Raw genomic sequence first — 23182 nt, forward strand, 5'->3', positions numbered from 1 at the left:
CTCACTCTTCTAATATGAAAATAATCTTTTTTTTTCTTTATGCATACCTATTTTTAATCCACTTCCATTAGAGTGAAATAATTACAAGGATATTTTTCTTTAACAAAATTAAGAATAACAACTTAAAAAACGTAGCAAAAATAGAGATCACATGAGATGTGATTTTGAAGTTTACTTTTACTTATATCACGGATCTATTAAACACACTTTAACAATTAAATAATAATTCTTTTTATAAATACTAATGAAATACATGTGCATAAGATTGTCTTAACCTTTTCATTATGATAACATCAAATAAAAGAAATTATTTTTTATCATAATTACTAAAATAATTTTTATTATAATTATTAAATATATATATATTTTTAAAATTTTATATAAAATATGCCCTTAAAAATAATTATAATTTTTTTATTATATGTAGTTTTTATTATAAAATTTAAAAAACCAATTACAAAATATAAAAGAAAAAATAATAAAATAAGTTGTATTAAAAAGACTATAATTATTAAAAAGACTGTATTAAGAGAGTTTTTGACTATATATCCCAAACTGAATATAAATTAACACATATAAAAATAAACCTATAACTTAGTCTTTATTTATTTTTATTACATTCTCCATCGTTTACTCTTACTGTGGTTTTTGCCAGTTATGTTGCTGAGTCTTTGCAATTTCTCATAAACCCTAATTCACAGGGTTTCGATTCGGAACGACAACAAAATCTCTGCAAAGTTAGCCAGACGAATAGCTTCGAACTTTAATTCGTGTCTGCAACCGCTGTAAGTTTTTCATCCCTATTCGCGCTCCATTTTCGTCGTATTTTTGAATTTTGTGTTTGCTCGCAAGAGCGATCTATCCAGGTGCAATGAATCTTGATAAGTTTCGCCGCAGAACGATATTCGTCGTTTTCTTCTGTTAGACTTTGATAGAATTGAAGATTTCTGATATTATTTCCTTTGGATGAATGATATTATTGGCTGTCATCGATTGGGCTATAATAGGATTGAAGATACAAAACTATTTGCCTAGCGTGATTGATCTGTGCGAAGTGTTCAGGGACATTGTAACATTCGACAGTTCGTTTCGTTTTTTGAAATTCCAGTGTCAGTTTAGAGTTCGAGATGATTTTTGCATGAGGAAAGATATACACGAGCAGCGATTCCACATGTGTTATTTTTTTTTTCTGTCATTATTTTTACTTGCAAACCATCTCGTTGAGCCTCTCTGTTTGCATATTTTTCTCATACGATTAGGAAAATAAGGGCTTTTGGTTTATAGCATAGCACTATGCTCGAAATGGAAACTGAAACTGGAGAGTGCACAGTTACTGAGTAGAGGTTAAAAGGATAAAATGTGCCCAAAAATATGAATAATTTAATTTTTCTTTCTCTAATGGCTGCCTTCTATCGTTCTTTTTTTTTTCCTGACATGGCATAATAACAGTTAGAATGCAAGCTTTTCTTGATGACCGTTAGCCTTTAATAGAACTAGGAAGCAAAGGTATAACTCTGTCAAATGCTACGTTGTTGGGAAAGTATTCATGTTTTCTACAAGGTTTTATTACCATGTATCACAAAGACATTATAATTTAGCAATGTAATAAGCCTTCAAGATGCAATTTCTTTTTTGCTGATTGATGCTTCCATTTCTTCTTTGCAGGGACTGTTTGTGTTAAATGGCCAATAATTCTCAGCCCTCTAGCATGCAGGTAGTGTATTTCTCTCTCAATACCTACCATGAATCTTGTTACGATGAAATATTTGTTTGTTAACTTGTGGTGATTGTGTCTAGTGACGTACTTGCTTGGATTATGGGAATGTCAAATGGTGATACAAGCAATAGCTCGAGTCTTAATGTCTGACTTATTTTTTTTGTGTTTTCTCTGTTGGGGTTCATGCTGTCTTCACTTTTGTGGAAAATGATGCTTTTTAATTTTCAATTTTTTCTTCAACTCTCTCTCCCAGTGTGTCTGATGGTTGGGTTCCCAAAGTTTTGGTTCATCCTTATTTTTGCAGATTTTATTGTATTCTTCATGATATTAACTACAATTTCTTGATCTCAAAATAAGAATCTATCATAATTTTTCCATCACTCTTGTGTCTTTCGTCTGCAGTTTCGGCCAGTCATTCAAGCTCAGCAAGGGCAACAATTTGTTCCTATGAATTCACAACAATTTGGACCTGCAGGACATGCTATTCCTTCTTCAAATGTGGGAATGCCTGTCATTCAAGGTCAACAGTTGCAATATTCTCAACAAATGCAGCAATTGACTCCAAGACCAATGCAGCCTGGTCATCTTGCTCCTTCATCACAACCTATACCCATGCCATATGTTCAGACAAACAGACCAATGTCATCTATCCCACCTCATTCGCAAACTGTTCCCCCTTTAAGTAATCATATGCCTGGCTTACCTGTTTCTGGAGCACCTCCTCATTCTTCATATTCTGTATGTGCTGCCTTACTTTTTAAAGCTTTATTGTTATAGTTGATTGCTAGGTTTCTCCTGAGTTACTTAGTACCTTCTACACTCTAACATCATTGTACCTTTCAGTTCACACCATCATATGGTCAGCAGCATGATAATGCAAATGCATTGGCTCAATACCAGCATCCACCTCAAATGCTTGCTCCTCCTGGTGGTCAACCTTGGCCGTCATCTGCATCTCAGAGTGTTGCACCTTCTACATCTGTTCAGCCGGCTGGGTTGCAATCATCTGGAGCTACATTGACTGACGCGGTAAGTGTTTTATTAATACTTATTTTTCAATGCCTAGTACTAACTTTGTGTTCATTATATAGAAATTTCCACCAGAGTTCAAATGCTTTTGTTTATACAAGCTTTACTTATATATGACAGTTTGTTGGAATTCCAATGTTGGGGTTCCCTTTTCTTACGCTTTTTATATTGTAGTTGTTATTTACATGACTATGGCATCAACTGTTTCCCATTTGATGGTAATTTTTCCATTGTCAGTGTTGTACTATGTTTCCCCTTGTAGGTGTGTGCTATACATTGTTAATCCTACACCAGTGTAGAGAGGCCACCACCAAAACGCTAGTGGGATGGTTGCTGTTGTGAAGTCTTGAAAACCATGCACAAAATTTATAGTTTTATATCATACATATATAAAGGCTGTAAAAGAGAAAAATATGCAAAATTAATTAGTAAATTAATAAATAAGAGGTGTGGGAGAGATTAAGAACATAGTTTTGAAAATATCTGACAAAAAGGAATTGGAGAAGAAAGGTAATTGAGAGAAGTGGGAAGCTAAAAAGAGGAACAGGTAATGGCTGAATGTTCATATAAAAAAAGGGAAGTTATTGTGGGGGACAAAAGCCTGAATGGCGGCACAAAATTTATAAACCCAAAATTGAAAACAAAATCTTTTAAGAGAAAAGTAAAACAAAACTTTAAAACAGGCGGATTCATCCGCTGAGTCATGGAAAAGGGTTTAACCCAGAAGTTGAAACTGTGGCTACTTGCTTGTGTAGCCACCAGAATTTTTCCACAAAACATAGTCACATCTGCTGCAATAGCAAAGCCACCCTGCACCAATGCAATGATTCATGTGTGTTCCAAATGGATGACTGCTATTTGCTTCCATACAATGTGTGTTAGTCCGAATTTTAAAGAAAGAATTAGGAATATTTTTATTCAGTTCATTATCTCTGTATGTTCCTTAATTTTATGGAGGTTAAGCAAATCTGCGAGATGTGATCCTTATATTGCATGCCTCTGGATTTTGGATTGTCCAAATACAGCTGCATGAATTATATGCTATTGGTAATTAGTAAACAGGCACATGAGGAAATTTATTATGTCACATTACATAAATTTGGTATTATGACAAAATCCCACAATTGTAACACTTATTTTATATTTTATTTTATTTAGTAAATACTGAACCAAGGTTCATCCAGAGCATAAAGCTCCTACAGGCTACATCATGTCGTACTGGAGCGCAGACTTTCTGCCTGAAACATCAGAATGCTGCATGCACAAAGTATCTCCCTGTTTCCTAACTCTATTGTACTGTACAAACTGCCATATTCCCTAACAATAACTGTCTTATAGCAGTTATTGTACTCTACTCTTTACATTCTAAAAATTATCATACAAAAATTGACTTACTCATAGCAATAACTTCCTTATAGCAGTTATTGCACTCTATGTTCTGAGAATCATCGTCATGTTGACTGCCGTACTCCTAACAATAACTGTCTCATGGCAGTTATTGCTCTTTGTTCATACCTGGTGTAAATTCTCCAAATCAGTGGTCTGGTTGAACTTGTATTCTCGCTTGCCTTTCATTTTCTTCTGTCTCTGGGTCTAGGTATCCATCATGGAATATGTTGTAAAAGAATAGTGATGATGCCTTATATTAAATGTGATACAATGAATTACATTTCTTCTCTATAAATAAAATATTATTTGTTATATTATGATTTCTGAGAAATTTGAGCTTATTATTGCAATTCTCAGTGTTTTATTCTGATCAATTTTAGGTAAGTAATGCTACTAACCAGCAATCCTTATCTGATTGGCAAGAGCACACTTCTGCAGATGGGAGAAGGTATTGGTGAACATAATCATGTTCTACTTTGCTAGCAAAAACTAAATATCTTGTATATTTGTCATTAACTATTTTTGGAAATAATCTATTTGTCTTGTGTTTTTTTGATTTACAATTTTTAGAATCATAATTAGAAGTTATTGTTTTCTCAAATTAACCAGATATTACTACAACAAGAGGACAAGGCAATCAAGTTGGGAGAAACCTTTGGAATTGATGTCACCTATTGAGGTGAGTGGTTTTAATAATTTGTCGATGTTCTTGTGAATGTCACTTTTTATTACTGTGGAACATGCTTTGAAAGTGTAATGTGGTCAATCAAACTGGTATCTTATATGGATGTTGGTCATTTATACAATGTTTTCAATGATCATAGAAGGTTTATGGTGCGAATATCCTTTTATGTGCATGTGCTTCCACTGATTTGTAGATGTCATGGCAAGTCAGGAGAAATTTTAACAACTGCTCTATATGGTCACTATGAAGGCGGGTTAGCACTTTCTCAAGGCAGGCAACAGTTTGCTATTTACAATCTTATTTTTTCTTAAAACATAAAATGTGAGATTGTTGTATAGATGTGGTTCTGCAATACCATTACTTGTTGGTTGACCGGACCCTTCCCATCCCATTCCTCCAGTAATTTTGTAGGGTTTTCTTTGTGGTGTCTTTTATCAATTGTATCTTTTGCATGTTTATTTTCTGTTCTTACATACACACACACACACACACACAAGAAGAGATACAAGCTTTATGCTTTCCTTTTCTTTGCCCGCTTCACTTTTTACAATCTTGTGGTGGCTTCTGCATTGCACTGGGGTCTGCTTACATATTTGTGTATAGGAATGTGCAACTTCTGCTTTATTGTATTATTTATTGTAATTTGTTAGTTGTGGCAATAATATCACTTAACAATTTTCAGGGATGTTTTCTTTCCTTTATTTGTTTAGTTTCCACCTATTGTTTCTTGTCACTGCATGTGGTTAATTATCATAACCTTGATACCTGATCTTTCTTGGGTGGTATAATTTTAGCATTTTCAAATCCCACTAATTCTGCTGGATGTGACAGAGAGCTGATGCATCGACTGTTTGGAAAGAATTCACTTCTTCAGATGGAAAAAAGTGTGTTTTCTCTCCTATTGTTTGACATCTTTTTTATGCGTCTTTCTTTGTCATTAATATGTAATGATTTATATTTTGGCTTTGACTTCTTTCAGGTATTATTACAATAAGGTTACTCAACAATCAACGTGGTCAATACCAGAGGAACTTCAGGTTTGTTAGTAATGATTACATGCTTATATTTGTATTTCTTTTTAATTTTCTTCACTTCAACTTTTTTATTTTTCTCATCTCAAATTGAAATATTTTCTTTCAGTTGGCTCGGGAGCAGGCACAAAAAGCTGCAAACCAGGGAATGCAGTCAGAAACAAGTGATACACCCAATGTTGTTGTCTCATCAATTGCAACATCAACAGCAGCTAATGCAGCTAGCTTGAACCCTTCTTTGACATCAAATGGGCCTGCTTCCAGCCCATCTTCTGTCATTCCAATTGCATCAACCGATTCTCAGCAGTTGGTTTCTGGATTATTAGGGACCTCTGTTTCACACGCTGCAGTTACCTCAAGCACCACAGGTGTTGAACCAAGCAGTGCGGGAACAACAAGTGCTGTGCCTGTAGTAGTTACAGGAAGCTCAGGACTACCTGAGAACTCACCTCAACTATCCAAAATGCCACCCATGTATAGACCTCTGTTCTGCATGTTCATTTTTTTCCCTCGTGTGTGGTTTAGTTGTAGTTTTCCAATAATGACTTGTGTATTGAAAATTTTCTGCAGTGTCGAAAATCAAGCATCTCAAGATTTTGCTTCTGCAAATGGATCTTCTCCTCAAAATATTGAGGTAATTATTGTAATTGATGGGGCTTGTTTTTATCATTAATTAACATGCACATATTCTTATGCTCTGTTTGCTAGATTGAAGAAATGAACTGGAAGTGAAAAGAAAGTAAGAAAGAGAGTACAAAAAGAGTGAAAATAGATGTTGTTTGGTAGTAAGGAAGGAAACAGGTGAAAGAGAATGGACATAGAGATTTCTATATTGAAGAAAAGTAAAAAATAAAAATAAGCGGATTTTTAGAATATTTAATTTTGAAAATTATATTTTTATTAATATTCTTTACTTATTCTTATTCATTCTTTGGTGATATTTTTTTTATTTATAATTCATTATTAATATTTATTTATTTATTATTATTTTTATTTACAAGATATTAGTATTTATTAAATCAAAAACTATATAAATGCCTCCATAATTGACTATCTTTGTGGAACCTAAAAATTCAGCCTTTACTTAATTTGCAACATAATTGTTTATGTTGGCTTGTGATAGTTTCCATACTTTTCTACTCTTCCTTTTTGTATGAATTAAGTTTATGCTACTCTGTAATTAATTTGTCATGAAAATTTTATTACATTTGAAAATTGTTTTCAAAACCAAAACAGCATAAACACCCGATAGATGTTTTTTCATTCTCCCATTTTGTGGTCTTAGCTCTAGGGTGTGCCTCGTCTAGAGTGCTGCTGCACGTGGTGGTGAAATACAGGCATGGTGGGCCTGCCTGTTTTCTTGGCACTAAATACTGAAAACAGTTTTTGAAAATAGAAATCAAACATAGTCCAGTCTCTTAAATTTTACAATGAGTGTGATGGAAGTTTTTGTGTTTTCCATGGTCTGTTTCCTTCCTATATCCGGAAAATATTTGATGTTTTTGAAAACCAAAAATATTGTTTGACGAGAGTAATGTTTGAAAACTGTTTACAAAACCAATGTCTCTTTGTAAGTTTTCACAAACAGGAAACCCAAAAATTTCTGTTTCGGTTTTAAGAATGAAAACTACAACCTCCATGACTGCTAATGGTATGGTGACTGCCATTGCCCACTATTTGAAAGTTGTTAAGTAACTGCAGTGAAATTGTGGCCAATCAGTTTTCTGCCATTGCTGCAGTTTAACATTGATCATCATTGATAATAGAAAGCTCGTGGGAGACAATCTCATTCATTTGTTGTCCAATTAAGAATCTGTATTTAGTCTACTGATTTTTTTCTTGCAACTCTTGCAGGAAGCTAAAAAAGCATTGGCTGAGGTTGGGAAAAATAATGTGATTTCATCTGAGGAGAAAACCATTGATGATGAAACCTTGGTATACGCAAATAAGTTGGTAAGAATTCATATAATGCAAATTCTTTTATTAATAATCTTTAAAGAGATCTTTTTTTTTTCTATCCTTATATATAATGCGACATAATTTATTTACTCTTTTAGGAAGCAAAAAATGCATTTAAAGCACTGCTGGAATCTGTGAATGTTCAGTCTGATTGGACCTGGGAACAGGTAGATGGTCTTCCTTTCATTTTTCCACTTTTTTTTTGACTGTGATGCAAATGCTAATTTTTAGTTTTTAATTGTAATTCAGGCAATGAGAGAAATCATCAATGACAAAAGATATAATGCCCTGAAAACACTTGGTGAGCGAAAACAAGCCTTTAATGAGGTGAGAAGCAAGCCTCACAAGCAAATTCTATGAACTATCTTGAAGTTGATGTTTAAGTTTGCATCAATCAAGCAATTCAGTTGCTCGACATAGTTGCTATCATTTTCAATGATTTTGTAATGGTTCTGTCTGGCTTTGTAACATTGAATCAATTTAATCTTTCTTCAGTATTTGGGCCAAAGGAAGAAGCTTGAGGCTGAAGAGAGACGGATGAAGCAGAAAAGAGCCCGTGAAGAATTCACAAAGATGTTGGAAGTATGTTGAATATAATACCTGATTAATTAGTTCTTTATTAGTTAACTACTTAACTCTGCATATTATCCTTTCAGGAGTGCAAGGAACTTACATCCTCCATGAGATGGAGGTATGTTTCTGCATGTTTGGGTAACAATTTGTTTTTAGTTGGTCTCCTTACGTTGAAATAGTCCAACTTAAATTTTCTAATTAATTATTTACTGTAATCAGCAAAGCCATTAGTATGTTTGAAAATGATGAACGATATAATGCTGTTGAAAGACCAAGAGACCGAGAAGATTTATTTGAAAGCTACATGGTGGAACTTGAGAGGAAGGTGAGAATGTTACATTTTTCTTCTTCGTGAACCTTTGAGGTCATGACACACCATTTAAATGTAGATCTTGTGCCCAAGAAAGCTGCATACAATTTTTTCTTATGAGTTGTGAATTTTTTTTACATGTACATTTGAGGAAAAAATTGTTTTATTTGGTGGGTAGTGGACCTTGTGGTAGCTAAGTGGATTTTATTGTCATTTGGTCACATCATAGCACTTAAAATTTTGGTTTGTGTTTCTATTTCATAATGTAGGGAATAATTTGAATTGTATTATTGGCTTTAGTAAATACATTGAAAAGCTTAGCTTAGTTTAGCATCGATCAAGCTTGCATCTTTCCATCTTATTCCAAAGCCATTTTTTTGGTTTTAAACACAATTTAAGGGGACTTGTGGTTTTGTAATTTGTTCACATGTTTTTCAGTGTGCTGTAGGTTTTTATTTCACCGCCTTTTGTCAGGAACTTTGACTTTGTATGCAGTTTATGGTTGCTTTATTTTATTACATGGCATGGAGGACAAGTATATTAGATATGTATCATTATTGTAATTAAAATTATGATTTGAATGCAATTTAAGGGGACTTGTGGTTTTGTAAGTTGTTCACATGTTTTTTAGTGCGTTGTAGGTTTTTATTTGACCGTCTTTTGTCAGGAACCATGACTTTGTATGCAGTTTATGGTTGCTTTATTTTCTTGTGTGTTACATGGCATGGAGGACAAGTATATTAGATATGTATCATTATTGTAATTAAAATTATGATTAAAGAACCACTCTGTGTAATTCATGTGAGAAGAAACTAAAAATAGAATGAAGTGAACAAATGGATTGTAGAGACTTATAATCAGAACTGAAATTCACTCGTTAGTTCTCCGCTGTTGAACATGGATTCAAGAAACAGAGGGAATGCAGTTATTACATAAATTGAGCTTTAAACTATTCAAGGTGCCTATCCTGTTCCTTTTAAAACTTTATTTAGTTCAATTTCTCATACCTCAATCACTAAACTCTAACCCCTTTCCATTCCCAAAACTACATCTTCCCTATGTCCTAAATTTCATGATAGGAAAAATGATAGCTATTTTTGATGTGGAATGTTGTTGTCATAGGCTTGGTTGTTTTCTTCGATGGAGATTATAATTCTGTGTTGAAGGGTCAAGATACTAATATGGTTTTCAAGTACATTGTTGACTACTGAAAAGTTAGTTATATGTTACAAAAGCATAACATTCTTTGATAACATTAAAAAGAAATAGAGCACTTAATATTTATGCTAGAATTTAATGTCCGAGCATTTCTATTACATCAAGCAAACAGCGACCCAATGACTGAAAATAGTTTTATCAACTACATTTCGATTTAAAATTATATAAGCCACATTCGTAATAACTAGAATAATTTGAAAACCTCAGTGATTAGGCACATTGCTGCACTGAAGTCCAAGCTCATTCCCGAAATAAGTAAGAACTAAAAACAAAATGGCAAAAAGGCTATTGCTCTGATGTTATCCAGCATGTAATCTCCTTAAAGTCTTGGGAGTCCAAATTGCATGCTGAGTGTTTGATTGTCACCATTCTCTCAGGAGTTTGATGTTGTAAAGTTGTTGCTAGCACTAACATAAGATCCAAATTCCTTATGCCCTAAGTGTGAATTAAGAGCAAGGAAAGAATCATAGAACCTCTTTCTAGTCTCATTTTGTTAATTGGAACTATGAACAGATGGGGAGGTTGATGAGTCTGCTACTGTTTATTGTTTTGAAATCTGGGGCGGGTACCTGTCTATTGCTGTAAGTGAGGGGTGGATGCTTATAATGTTGACAAGTGGTTTGCTTATTCTGGAATACTGTTTCTATTTGTTCCGAAGAGTGTACAGCAGGCAACTGGGGAGAGTGAATTCTTGTTTAAGAATAAAATATAGCAATGAGATGGTGGCGAGTCAACTCCCAATTTTAATTCAAGTTGCTCTTTAAAATTGAAACGCTAAAATTTGCATAGGTGTATTTCAAATTTTATTTTATGACATTCTTAATGTTATATATACTGTGAAAAATTAAGGAGAAGGAAAATGCGGCGGAGGAACACCGGCGGAATATAGCAGAATATAGAAAATTTCTGGAGTCATGTGATTATGTGAAGGTGCACTTTTTAAATATGAAGTTCATTTTGGTTGTTTTGGTTGCTATGTCCTTGAACCATTTCCTTACTATTTGTATTTCATTTTAGGTGAATAGTCATTGGCGTAAAATCCAAGATCGGTTAGAGGATGATGATAGATACTTGCGACTTGAAAAAATTGATCGCTTGCTAGTTTTTCAGGTATATTGTCTTTTAGTTGGTCATCTATGATGGATCTATGAACTGAGATTGACTTTGGCAGGACTATATTCGGGACTTGGAGAAAGAAGAAGAGGAACAAAGAAGAATACAGAAGGTATAGCCTAAGTGTATGATTAGTGGTTATGATTTAGTCAATATGTTTGTATGTATGTGTGCTTATGATTGTGATATAGGACCGAGTCCGTCGGGGTGAAAGGAAAAACCGTGATGCATTTCGCAAGTTGCTTGAAGAACATGTTGCTACTGGATTTCTTACTGCTAAAACTCAATGGCGAGAATATTGCTTGAAGGTAAATGAATTGTTACAATGGAAGATGGAATAACATGGAAAGAAAAATAAGGTATATTTTCCTCTTTATGTAGGTCAGGGATTTACCTCAATATCAAGCTGTTGCATCAAATACACTGGGTTCCACCCCAAAAGATTTGTTTGAGGATGTTGCAGAGGATCTTGAGAAACAGGTTATCAAATTTGTTCTAGTAATTTCTTTTAAATGTTGATGATGCATTTGTTATTGATGTGCATAAAGGTTTAGGTGGTCTGGGTTGTGTTGATTTTAGTCTAGTTTTTAACCCAACCTAATTAAATTTTATTGAGTTGGGTTGGGTTGAGTTTGTCTTTTTAGTTAGCAACCCAATCCGAATATATTTTGGTTAAATAATTAAAAAAGTATGACCACTTCTATAACTTTTAACGAAAAGAAAAACCTCAGAATCAATACTTTTAACCCTTTTAATCTTTGTAAGGTATGGAATACTTAAAACATAAATATTAACTATAATTCTTAAAATACCAAGATTTCAAAACAATAATCATAAATCTATTTACAACTCATTAAAAGTGGTCCTAAGAAAGGATGTAAGGAATAAAATATTTACTCTTAACATTTGTGATATGAAAATTTAGTCTTAATAGTCATAAAACAATATTTCATTTGATCAACTATATAATTATTTACTCTGTAGCAAAATTATTAGATAAATAACATTTATTATGTAATTTGGTTGAGTTCAGTGGATTTTGAAACTTATAAACCCATTACCCAAATCAAATTGGACGCACTAAATGAAACCAAACCAACTTAATGACATAATCCAATCCTCAAGATGTAATTGGGTTGAGTTGAGCAAGTTTGTAGGTTGGGAATAACCTGCTTACGCATCTGGTTTTGATTTTGGAAACTAGAAGGGTATTGTTAGGTTGTGCTGTTGGATTATTGTTATTTTAGTCAATCATTCAATAGGCAATATCTCGGGTGAAATTCCATTTTGACTAAATCCTACCATGTTTAGTTGATTAATTCCGAGTATTGCAGCAAGGCAATAGAAAGAAAGTAAATTTTCTCCATTTGTATTTAGAGTATTTTTTGCTGACTTAAAGTAATTTAAAATAAATTCAAGGAGCTAAGAGCACTTATAAATTTTAAATTTAGTGTCATTATTGAAGATTTCTGGGATGACATGAATTTAAGTAACGAAGTACTAAATTGTTAGTATTATGATATCTATTTAGTAATTCCTAGTTGTCAACCTAGAGTATTATAGTAACTCTTCGCGTTCTTTGTTTGGAGAAAGTGATTTCTGAATTATCTATTTTTGACATTATTTTTATACAGTATCATGAAGACAAGACACTCATAAAAGATACAATTAAGTCAGGCAAGGTAGGCATCACAAAGATCTTCATTACGTTTTATGTGTAACCTGTTTGATGACAAACCATGCTTACCCAAGTTTTCTGTCTCATTCAAATAGATCATTGTGGTGACTACATCAGTATTTGAGGAGTTTAAGGCTTCTGTGTTGGAAGATGCTGCATGCCAAACAATATCTGACATCAATTTAAAGGTTGATTTCAATTGTAATCTTTCATTTGATTTTATTTCTTGCTTTGAAAATATAAATTATGTGATGCGTGGGAGTCAGTAGTTATCCAAATAAGTAACAATACCTGTTATTACAGTGTAAGGCAATATCAGGACCTCATTATTTGCTTTTGACGTTCTTATTAACTTTAGCTGTTATAGAAAATTGAAAGACAATTTTTTAAGCTCAATTTTATATATCTATGATGGCTGAGTTTTTGTTGCGGTAGTTTCACCACCTTTTGGTTAATTTTGAGGCTCTTTTTTGCAGGTTAGTGATATGGAATTAAATTTATTGTGAAATGTAAAATCTTTAGTTATAGGTTTTGAGCTTGTAAATTCAATTTAAAATTTATTTTCTCATTCTATCAATTGTGATATGCATCTAGTTATGATGCTTATGATTATCTTCAATAGCGTGGGGCCCCTTGTTCATGCTGGAAAAAATCTCTATTAATAGTTTGCTGTTAACCAGATGTTTGATGTTGTTTATGCCTTTGCAACATGGATTATCAGAATTAGGCAATTTGCTTCTCTTTTGTAGCTTATATTTGAGGAGTTGTTAGATAGAGCTAAAGAGAAGGAGGAGAAAGAAGTCAAGAAGCGCCAACGCCTTGCTGATGACTTTACTAATCTGTTATACACATTCAAGGTAAACTAAGATTCTACCAGTGCTGATTTATGTTTTACATTGTTTGACTGGATAAATTAATAGTAAGCATTATATTTTACTTTTTAAGGATATTACTACTTCCTCAAAATGGGAGGATTGCAAGTCACTTTTTGAGGAGACTCAAGAGTACAGGTGTGTTTAGTTTTTTTGTTTCATGTACCCCTAGAAATTGTTCCTAGTACAGTAGTGTGTCCACGATGAACGGCATTTTGTTTGATGTTTTACCATCCTGTTCTTATCCATAGGTCAATTGGGGACGAAAGCTATAGTAGAGAAATTTTTGAGGAATACATCACATACTTAAAGGAAAAAGCAAAAGAGAAGGAACGTAAGCGTGAAGAGGAGAAGGTGCATGATTTTATTTGTCTCAGGTTTTCGTTTTGTTATTTTTTATGTGGAAAATATACTTTTAAATAAAGTGTAGTATTGTGTGATGGAGCTTGTTAACTTTTACTCATGGGCACTGTAGAGCTTTAACAAAGCATTCATATGTTAGCTTCATCCTAATCTTAAATTCAAACTGGTAACATCTTAAATATAAATTTATAAGAATAATATCCTTATCTTCATCTAAATATCCCCAGTATTTCAAACAGTACAAAAGTTCCTAAAATCTTAAATTATTATTCTAATTACAGATCTTTAGATTTGTATTTTCAGTAGGTTCCATCATAGTAGCATCTGTACTATTTTCCAAGACAATCTGCTATCATAAGCTTCACCTTTCAAGTTTTTATTGTATTGGAATGGTCTTGTTTTGTCATTGAAATTGCCCTGATATTTGCAATTTGATTTTAGATGAGATATTGAATCGTATATCCACTTTTAATAGTGGACGTGTGCGGTCCTGAAGGTGAAAATCAATCAACGAAAGAAAACTGTTTTTTATTTCTTTTACACCTTTGTTCTTGGATTGCCCTTGGTTTTTCTTTACCAATTTTCTACTCATAATAATATTGCGGTTTTCTACAATGGTGTGAATATCTTTTTGTGAAGCTTTTGTATTTCCTTGCACCTTATAACAAATCGAGCTTGGCGGGAAACTGCATTGATATTCATTATTGTTTGTAATTTAGTGTTTATATTGGAATGATATTTAACATTATAAATAATTGTTGCAGTTCAAAAAGGAGAAAGAAAGGGAGGAGAAACGGAAGGAGAAGGAGAAAAAAGAAAAAGATAGAGAACGAGAAAAGGATAAGTCAAAGGAACGCCATAGGAAGGATGAAACAGATAGTGATCAAGACATGGCTGACGTCCATGGTTACAAAGAGGAGAAGAAAAAAGAAAAGGAGAAGGAAAGGAAGCATCGGAAAAGGCACCAGAGCAGTATAGATGACGTGGATTCGGAAAAGGAAGATAAGGAAGAATCTAAAAAATCACGAAGGCATGGCAGTGAACGCAAGAAGTCAAGGAAGGTATGAACTGATTTTCAATTTCTATTGAGTTAAATCTTCATTTATGTTTTACGCTTCAGGAATAGGCATCTGAAATGTGTGAGCATATTCTTGCAGCATGCAAACTCTCCTGAATCAGACAATGAAAACCGGCACAGACGACACAAGAGGGAGCACTGGGATGTATCTAGGAAATCTGGGGGTCATGAGGAACTTGAAGACGGAGAGCTCGGCGACGATGTTGAAAACTAATTGTTCTTTCCTAACCCTTTCGCAGTTATGAGATGGAAAACTTCACCTCCATCTTTAAAGAATATTCAATTTCTCTGTCAAAATCTTCACCATGTATGAATTTAGAATCCTCGATTGTAAAGAGATCTTTTAGTCCTCGTTATAGTTTCGACAATTTTATAGCCGCGGAATTTGTACCAAGACTACTGAGTACTACTGCAAATGCAAATTTAAATTTAAATTAAATGTATCATAAACTTTAGTTTGTATGCTCAATGTCTGCAGATGATTTGTGAATAAATGTTGAATCGTTAGAGATCCTATAGATTTAATTGTCTTCTGTTAAGAGCTTGCGTATATGAAGTCTTTTTTACCACAACAATTAAAATCTGCAGACATCAAATGTGGTATGTTTATAATGCAAATATTTAACTTGTCTACTGACGTGAACTGAGGCTGTTAATCCCGAATTCGATTATAAATAAAGCTTGGTTACTTTTCAAAACATTTTTCGATTCGTATAGATTTTGGTTTTAACACACATTTCAGCATTGATGCCAAGTTGTGATAAAACGTATTTTTAAAAAGGAAAAAACCAAGTGATAATAGGTAGAAAATATCATGCAATATTACTATTCCGGTTGTCAAATAGGAAATTAGCCGAGTTATGATCAAAAACCGAATTCAGAAGGAGTTTTGAATGTGTCAGGTGCAAGACATTTGAAGAAACGTTACGTATTTGGTGTCGAAGTTGCAGTAATTTCTATTACAATTTCATTGAGAATGTTATCTAAAATTGAATCGGTGATCTCAATGCTGATGTCCTTGACGTGGGGTTCGAACTTTTTCCATTCCACGATTGAATTCAAGTAATCCAAAGTCAATAAGTAAGTAAGGTTTGCTCCACCTACAGCTACAGCTTGTTGGTCCCATTTGTTTGTTCTCTGACGAAGGAGCTTTCCAATCTGTAGAGGCCCCATAAATTGTCTGTAACCTCTCTTTCTGTCGTCTTCTGCTGGAAGGGTTATGGCAATATCTTTCACGCAATCAAGCAGCATCTTCTTTATCCTACGCAACACCCTTTTAGATTTCAATTTCTCAGAAACATCATCAGTCCCACGAAGAACAACCCTAGTACTTGCACAGTTCCCTTTCTTCTTTGTCTCCTCAACTAGACCACCCCACCTACCAGCTGCTGATAACAACGACTTCCCTCTGATTTTCTTTGGCAGAAGAATATCACCACTACTCTGTATTCTCTGTTGCATTCTCCTAATATCCTCAATCACTGTTCCATCACCACATTTAATAATCTTATCTCATTCGTACAATCTTATAAAACCATTCTATAATATAACACCAACATAAGCTACCATTCTGACTAATCTTGACACATTATCTCCGGAAAAGAGTTAATTAAATTCTGTTAGGAGTCACGTAAATTCTGGTTTTTAAAAAGGCCAAATAAAACAACTTACCATTTGGAGCTCTTGGTACATGAATCTTTCTCAGTAATTCATGACCACCTTCTATGAATCTCTGCCGCTGCCTTCTGTTTCTAGTAAGAGCAACAAAACCAGTTAATAATTTTTTCTAACGTAAGAAACCGAGGTTACTAAAATATTTAAGAATTTGAGTCCTACCTCTGCTGCGGTACCATGTTGTATAAAGTGCGGGAATAAAACAAGTGCTGCTGTTTATGTGAGAACAGGGAGGTTCCCTCTTCACCAATATCTTGGCATGAACTGAACATAGTAAATCTGGTATCTGACGAAAACTGAAGAATATGATCGAGCCGGGTATGTTGAAGGACACCTTCATGTTTGTTTCTCTGGTCATACTCATGAACTTTGGTTAGAAAACTTTCGGTTTCTTTGGGGAAAGAAAGCTTCTTATACAGGGCTTTTAGAACATAGAAAAAACCCTTCTTTTTTGGTTTGTCCGAAGTGTTGGTTGAATCTCCATCATTGGAGCTCCACCTGTTGGAATAGTCTCTTTCTGAAAGGTAAAGCTCTAAGATGAAAGGTTCTTGTTCGTCATTGAGAAACTCTGCTAGTCTCTTGTGTGGTTTGAGTGTTGGTGAGGCCATTTGAGGTGTAAAGGAAGGAGTAGAAGATTTTGCAGTTAAAATGAGGATAGAGAGCAGAGCCATATAAGAAGCTTCTGAGCCTCTGCTACCACACAGATAGATAGGATACAAATTCTTAATTACAATCTTAATCCAACCATATACCATTCTTCAAACTCTTCAACTCCAATTTTAGGCTACTATTATTTTTAATCCAACAAATTTTACTAATATTTTATACTTACATCATATTTTTTAATTTTATTCTTTTTATAATTACAAAAGTTAACTTTTTTAAGGATCAAAATATCTCTAAAGTAAATTATGTAGTTGTGCAAGTGGTGCAAAAAATCATTATTCTTTAAATTAACATATAATAATGACAAAAGTTTGAATTATTACACTCTGAGTGTGGTTTGTTGCACACATTTATTATATATTAAAACTTTAAGTAAATAATAATATAAAATCATTTTATCTTAAAGTTTTGGCTTGTGAGTTTTCTTTGTCCTGTTCTGTCTCAAGATTACGATCAAGATCTACTATTATATGAAACTTGTGTGTGTGTGTCTGTGTATATATATATATATATATTCCATCAGTAATCTTTCTTAAAGTTTGTCATATAATTCTGAACTTTTTTACATGTTACAGCATTATTTTTATATATATATCTTTATTTTCAATTTCAATTAATAATATAATTAAAAAAATTCTCAAAGTATAATTTATTTCACTAACGTTTGAAAATAGAAAAAAAATCGTTACATTAATTTTGGGTTCACAATAAATTTAAAACAATAAAAATTACACAATAATAAGTATTTAATTTATATTTTCTCATAACCAATGGCTAAATATGTTTCAATGAATTTGCTTGAAATTATGGATAAACTTAACTTTAATGTTTATATACATATGCTCTTTTATCAAGTATATTTTAAAGTCATATCAATGATTTCTAATTATTAAAGTAATTGATACATCAGTTGTAAACTATAATAAAAATTGCCACAGTTAATTCATATTTTCAACAAATACAGTACAATATTATATACTTCATTTGTTAAATAGTTTCTCAAATTATTTTTCATTTTGTTAAATAATTTGGTGATATCTTTGACAATTTTCTCTAAACATTCAAGTGTACTCGTTTCAGTAATTCAAACATATTTATTTACATTATCAAGACTTCATCCATATGTTAATATATAACAATGGTGAAAACACCTAATCTTATCATACTTTTAGTCTTTCTTAAAATAATTAGATTTTTTTTATATCTTAATTGGTGCACTTATGGTTATACTTTTATAACTTTTTGTGAGTTTTCCTGAATTCACGATTCAAATTATTTTTAATTAAATATGTTTTATGATTTAATTTGTTGGTTATTCATCTTCCTTCATTTAATGATTTCAATTTTTTTCGTTGAATTGTTAAAATTGAAACCATATTTTCATTTATTAATGTAACGTACAAATTGATTCGTACCCTCTAATCCGAAGAACGCTTTTTGGAGAAAGTCTAATGTTTATATGACGAAAGCAAATGTTACTCTTTAATTTATTGTTTTTTTAAGAAAACAAGTGTATTAATATCCATTTGAGTTCAATAAAATTATCATATGCTACAAAAATCTTTAAAAAGTTTAATGGAAGTTTATGTTATCATCTATAAATTGAAATAACCTCAGTTAATGAAAATGATACAAACATTTACAAATAAAATTATTATTAATCATTAAATTTTAAAGAAGAAATATAAGGATTGAATATAAAAAGTAATACAAAAATGTTTACTGTTAACCTTATTTTTTTTTTAAGTAAAGCAAGATAAATATTTCTTTTGGGTGAGACCATTATAAGTTGAAGAAGAGGAAACTAAACTTTTACATTTAAAAAAAATTACATAACTATAATTCACAATTTTTTTTTGTACAAGCTAATTTACAATTTATAAATTTAAATTATGTTTTTTTTAATGTGATAGCAGTTGCGGAGACAATATTAATTTGAATTCAAAATATGTCAGTATAAACTTTTATATGTGATTAAAGTGTAGTTTAAATATATTTATAATCCTTAAATTTAAATATAAAATTAAAACTTACTGTTTTAAATTTTTAATATATTTTAATTTTTAAATTTAAAAAATAAATAGATATAAATATTTTAATTTAACAACGTAACATTTAAATTAGAATATATCAAACAGCTCAAATATCATTTTAAAATACTTTTAAAAATCTCCAATTTGTTTTTAATTTATTTAAATTATACAACTTTATTTATTTATTTTTTATTTTTAAAGTTTAAAACTCAAACTAATTCAAAATTTAAAAAAATAGAAAGATATTTAATCTTAAATTTTTTGTTTGTTATAATGTGTTTTCAAATCACTCCCATGACTTGATATGGAAACATGTGTTAGTTGGTCTTTTGGTCAATTTGTACATTATAAATGTTGTCTGAAATTTTTGTTTTCTACTCTGAGCTTGAAAAAGTACGATGGTCCTCACAAACATAACCACTCTTTTTCTTGCAAGAATAATTGGTTGGTTGCTTGTTGCTTCTTTAACTTTAACAAAATTGAAAACCAAAGAGAGATGAAAAATAAAATCCAGTCTAACTATTTTAACATGACTTCTAAAAATTATTATAATGAAAATGACCAAAATCACCACACATTATAATTTGTGATTTAGTAATATAAAAAAACATTAACTATTTAAAAAACATAAAACAAAAATGAAAAATTTTAATACATTGAAAATTTCGAAAATTATTTAGTATTTTTGTTTGTTTGTGTTTTTTTTTTAAAAAAAAAATAGAAGAAGCATACATAACATACTAGAAAAATGTGATTATTTGCAAAACTTGGTTGCCGTGAGCATCTGAAATAAATAAATACAAAGTCACCCAACTAACTCAATTTCCAATTACGTCATTGAGAAGCGTGCAATCATGTAAACAACCAAACCCTACAACAATACCATACGCCATTCAATTCAAACATTCATCGCTGGTTTAAGGTGGTCCTCATAGGATTCCAAATTTTCAGAATATTACGAAGAAAAGGAAGAAAAATTGCCGTCAAGGGTTGTTGTAGGACAACAATAGTAATGAAATTAAATTAAAATATTAATTTTATGATATTACCAAAAGCATACCGTATGCAATTTCTTTTTTCTTTTTTTTTCATGAATCGTTTTCCATATAACAAATATGTAGATAATAATCAGAAAAAACTCTCAACCTACGTACACAAAAATACTTAACACATACGTACATTTTTGTGTAGAGTTTCCGTTGTCCCTTCTTTTAATTATTGCACCCTTCTAACAAATTTCATACCTGCTAAAATTTCACATCGCTGTTGTTTCCTTTTAAACCATAATTTTCAATATAATCAATATTCTTAACTAAACCAAAATTTTCTACTGGGTATTTCCGGATAATATGTCATCAAATCTATGAGTGGTTAGTATTGAATATATATATATATATATATATATATATATATATATATATATATATATATATTATCAAATTATTATCATAAGTCTCATAAACTTATTTTTTGAATTAATTAATTTTTTAGAGTATTTTAAATCTAAATTGGAAAATTTGAAGAAGTAGGAGTGCAGTTGGCATGGTTAGAAGAAGTTTGATGAAAGGCAATGTAATAATACCAACTTTTTGAGATGATCCAATCACATGATAGAATATTAACAACTTGGCAATATACTTCGTTAACATGGCTCGATAACACCTGGTTTGTGGCTTTTCGCTTAATTAACATCTTTATGTTTCTTTTATATTTTTTCTTTCTTTTTCCTATATAATTGTTTCCATTTTGTAGGAACGTGACCATATTGTATTTTTTTTTTCCTTTTCTCTTATCAAAATATTATTCATAGCTATGATTTATGTTTATTTCATCTCCTTAACATTTTCCTTCTTCACCATCTCTTTCATCTTCATTGGTATAACTTCCCCTTCTAATTTAGTAAATAATTTTGATACTACGAATTACACTCATTATCGTGTTAGGGTATCAAAGCTATTCTTTTAAAGAACTCTACTACATATAACTCTGAGTACCTGTTTTTTTTTCTTTTCTTCTTTCTTTCTCTGGTATGTTTTCTTTCGTTCTTGTATTTTTACGGCAGAAGAAAGTTTCATACATAATTACCTTTACCTTCACCCCAGCGAAAATCCTACTATTGTCCTTGTTTTGCTTGTTTTTTATGATACAAATTATCATTCTTGGAGTTAGTACGTAGATGCTTATCGCACTCAACACCAAAAACAAAATTGAATTTGTTATTAATAATGTTCTTCCACCTGAAAAAGACAAGCCAGAACATGTTGTCTAGAACCTAGAAAACAATATAGTTATCTCGTGGCTTGGTTCATTATGTTTTTACATCCATCAGACAAAGCATTATTTGGATGGATAAAGCTTCTGATATTTAGAGTGATATGAAAAATAGTTTTTTCCAAGGCATTCTCTCACTATATCAAGCCTTCAACTTGAAATTGTCACCCTTCATTAAGATGACCTTAATATTTTTGAATACTTACTAAATTACGAATTCTTTGGGATGAGATAGAAAATTTTCATCTAGAACTTGTCTGTGCATGCAAACACAATTATAATTGTTAAGTCTTGAAAATTATGAAACAGAGAAAGCAAAAGGATCAAGTTATGCAATTTCTGCGAGGACTGAATTATCAATTTTCTAGTATTACATCACATGTGCTTATGTTGGATCCTATTTTATATATCACCAAGGTTTTTTCGTTGGTGGCATAGTAAGAAAGACAATTGTTCACTATAAATTTGATATTAAAACTTAGGACAACAATAATGACACCTCTTCCTTCGCTTCAACCTCTTCCATTACTTGCAATTATTGTGGTAGATTTGGAGATTTGAACAAAGTGAAGTTGTCTACTATAGGAAGAATGACTTCCCAAATCAACACAAAATTTTTAAAAAATATCAGTATAAGAAGACACTGCACTAATTGCACATAAGTGGTCATATCGTGGAGGTTTGTTATAAAAAGCATAGTTATCCACCAGCCATAAATTCTACAAGAAGCAAACACAAATTTACAACACTTCTTTCAAGAGAACAATGGAAATATCAAAAAGAGTAAATTTGATAATTCTGAGCACATCTGCCTACACCATAACAATTCTTGAGCTCTTCAAAAGCCATAATTTGAAAGATTCTTTCATTCTTGCTCAAATTCACCACATTGGATTTGTTTCGTCCAATAAATGCCCGTTAGGTAATATCAATCCTACTCTTACTTCTAATTTATTTTAAAACAAAAGGATTCTTGATTTTGGATCTACATACCATATAAGTGTCTCTTTACAAAGCTTTTCATCTTACAATCACATCAAACCTATACAAATTGTCTTACCTAATTATTTTGTCTGAGTATTTTGGAACTGTGATTCTCAATCATAAAATTTAACTCTTAAATGTTCTTTATGTTCCACAATTTTCTTTCAATCTTATCTCTATATCCAAATTGATTTCTTCGAACAATTGTGAACTAATTTTTTCTTTCCATGGTTGTACTGTACATGACATCCACACCAAAGAGAAAATTGGTATAGTTAGAATCACTGGTGGGTTATATGTTTAAGATTTTTATTCAAATATGCTTAACTCTACTACGAGTTTTGCCAATAATGTTGTAAAGAATGCCAATTTTTAGTATCTAAGACTAGGACATCCTTTTGATACCAAATTAAATAGTTTGAAAATATCCTTTCATTGTTCATGATTTCACATACACATATGACACTTATCATCGTGTTAAGGAAATAAAGTTATCTTTTCATATTAATACTTCTCACACCACGAAAATTCTGCAGTGT

General features: G+C 31.8%; 2 protein-coding genes across 4 annotated transcripts; one reads left to right on the forward strand and one right to left on the reverse strand.

Annotated features, from left to right (window-relative positions):
- The first annotated feature begins 628 nt into the window (after positions 1–628).
- PRP40A (pre-mRNA-processing protein 40A) lies at positions 629–15484 on the forward strand. 2 transcript variants are annotated; one of them, XM_047312895.2, is made up of 28 exons: positions 629–785; positions 1666–1714; positions 2120–2455; positions 2561–2746; positions 4516–4583; positions 4745–4814; positions 5652–5704; positions 5800–5857; positions 5961–6325; positions 6422–6485; positions 7706–7804; positions 7909–7977; positions 8060–8137; positions 8306–8392; positions 8467–8501; positions 8603–8708; positions 10761–10841; positions 10929–11021; positions 11083–11136; positions 11216–11332; positions 11406–11504; positions 12659–12706; positions 12798–12890; positions 13452–13559; positions 13648–13712; positions 13826–13928; positions 14702–14998; positions 15095–15484. In XM_047312895.2, exons 2-28 carry the CDS (start codon positions 1682–1684, stop codon positions 15227–15229), a joined length of 3000 nt encoding a protein of 999 aa, XP_047168851.2. In that variant the 5' UTR covers positions 629–785; positions 1666–1681; the 3' UTR covers positions 15230–15484. The 2 variants fall into 2 exon arrangements, with proteins under 2 accessions (XP_047168851.2, XP_087955326.1); XM_088099200.1 differs by lacking the exons at positions 629–785; positions 1666–1714; positions 2120–2455; positions 2561–2746 and adding an exon at positions 3927–4013.
- A 443-nt stretch (positions 15485–15927) lies between these two features.
- On the reverse strand, positions 15928–17389 carry LOC124837511 (uncharacterized). 2 transcript variants are annotated; one of them, XM_047312889.2, is made up of 3 exons: positions 16852–17389; positions 16687–16760; positions 15928–16496 (listed from the first exon to the last, which is right to left on the reverse strand). In XM_047312889.2, exons 1-3 carry the CDS (start codon positions 17358–17360, stop codon positions 15940–15942), a joined length of 1140 nt encoding a protein of 379 aa, XP_047168845.1. In that variant the 5' UTR covers positions 17361–17389; the 3' UTR covers positions 15928–15939. The 2 variants fall into 2 exon arrangements, with proteins under 2 accessions (XP_047168845.1, XP_047168844.1); XM_047312888.2 differs by having other exon boundaries at positions 16687–16766; positions 16852–17388.
- Between the last annotated feature and the right edge of the window lie 5793 nt (positions 17390–23182).

This window comes from Vigna umbellata, chromosome 1, assembly GCF_029865625.1.
Source record: "Vigna umbellata cultivar VRB3 chromosome 1, Vumbellata_1.0, whole genome shotgun sequence".
NCBI lineage: Eukaryota > Viridiplantae > Streptophyta > Magnoliopsida > Fabales > Fabaceae > Vigna > Vigna umbellata.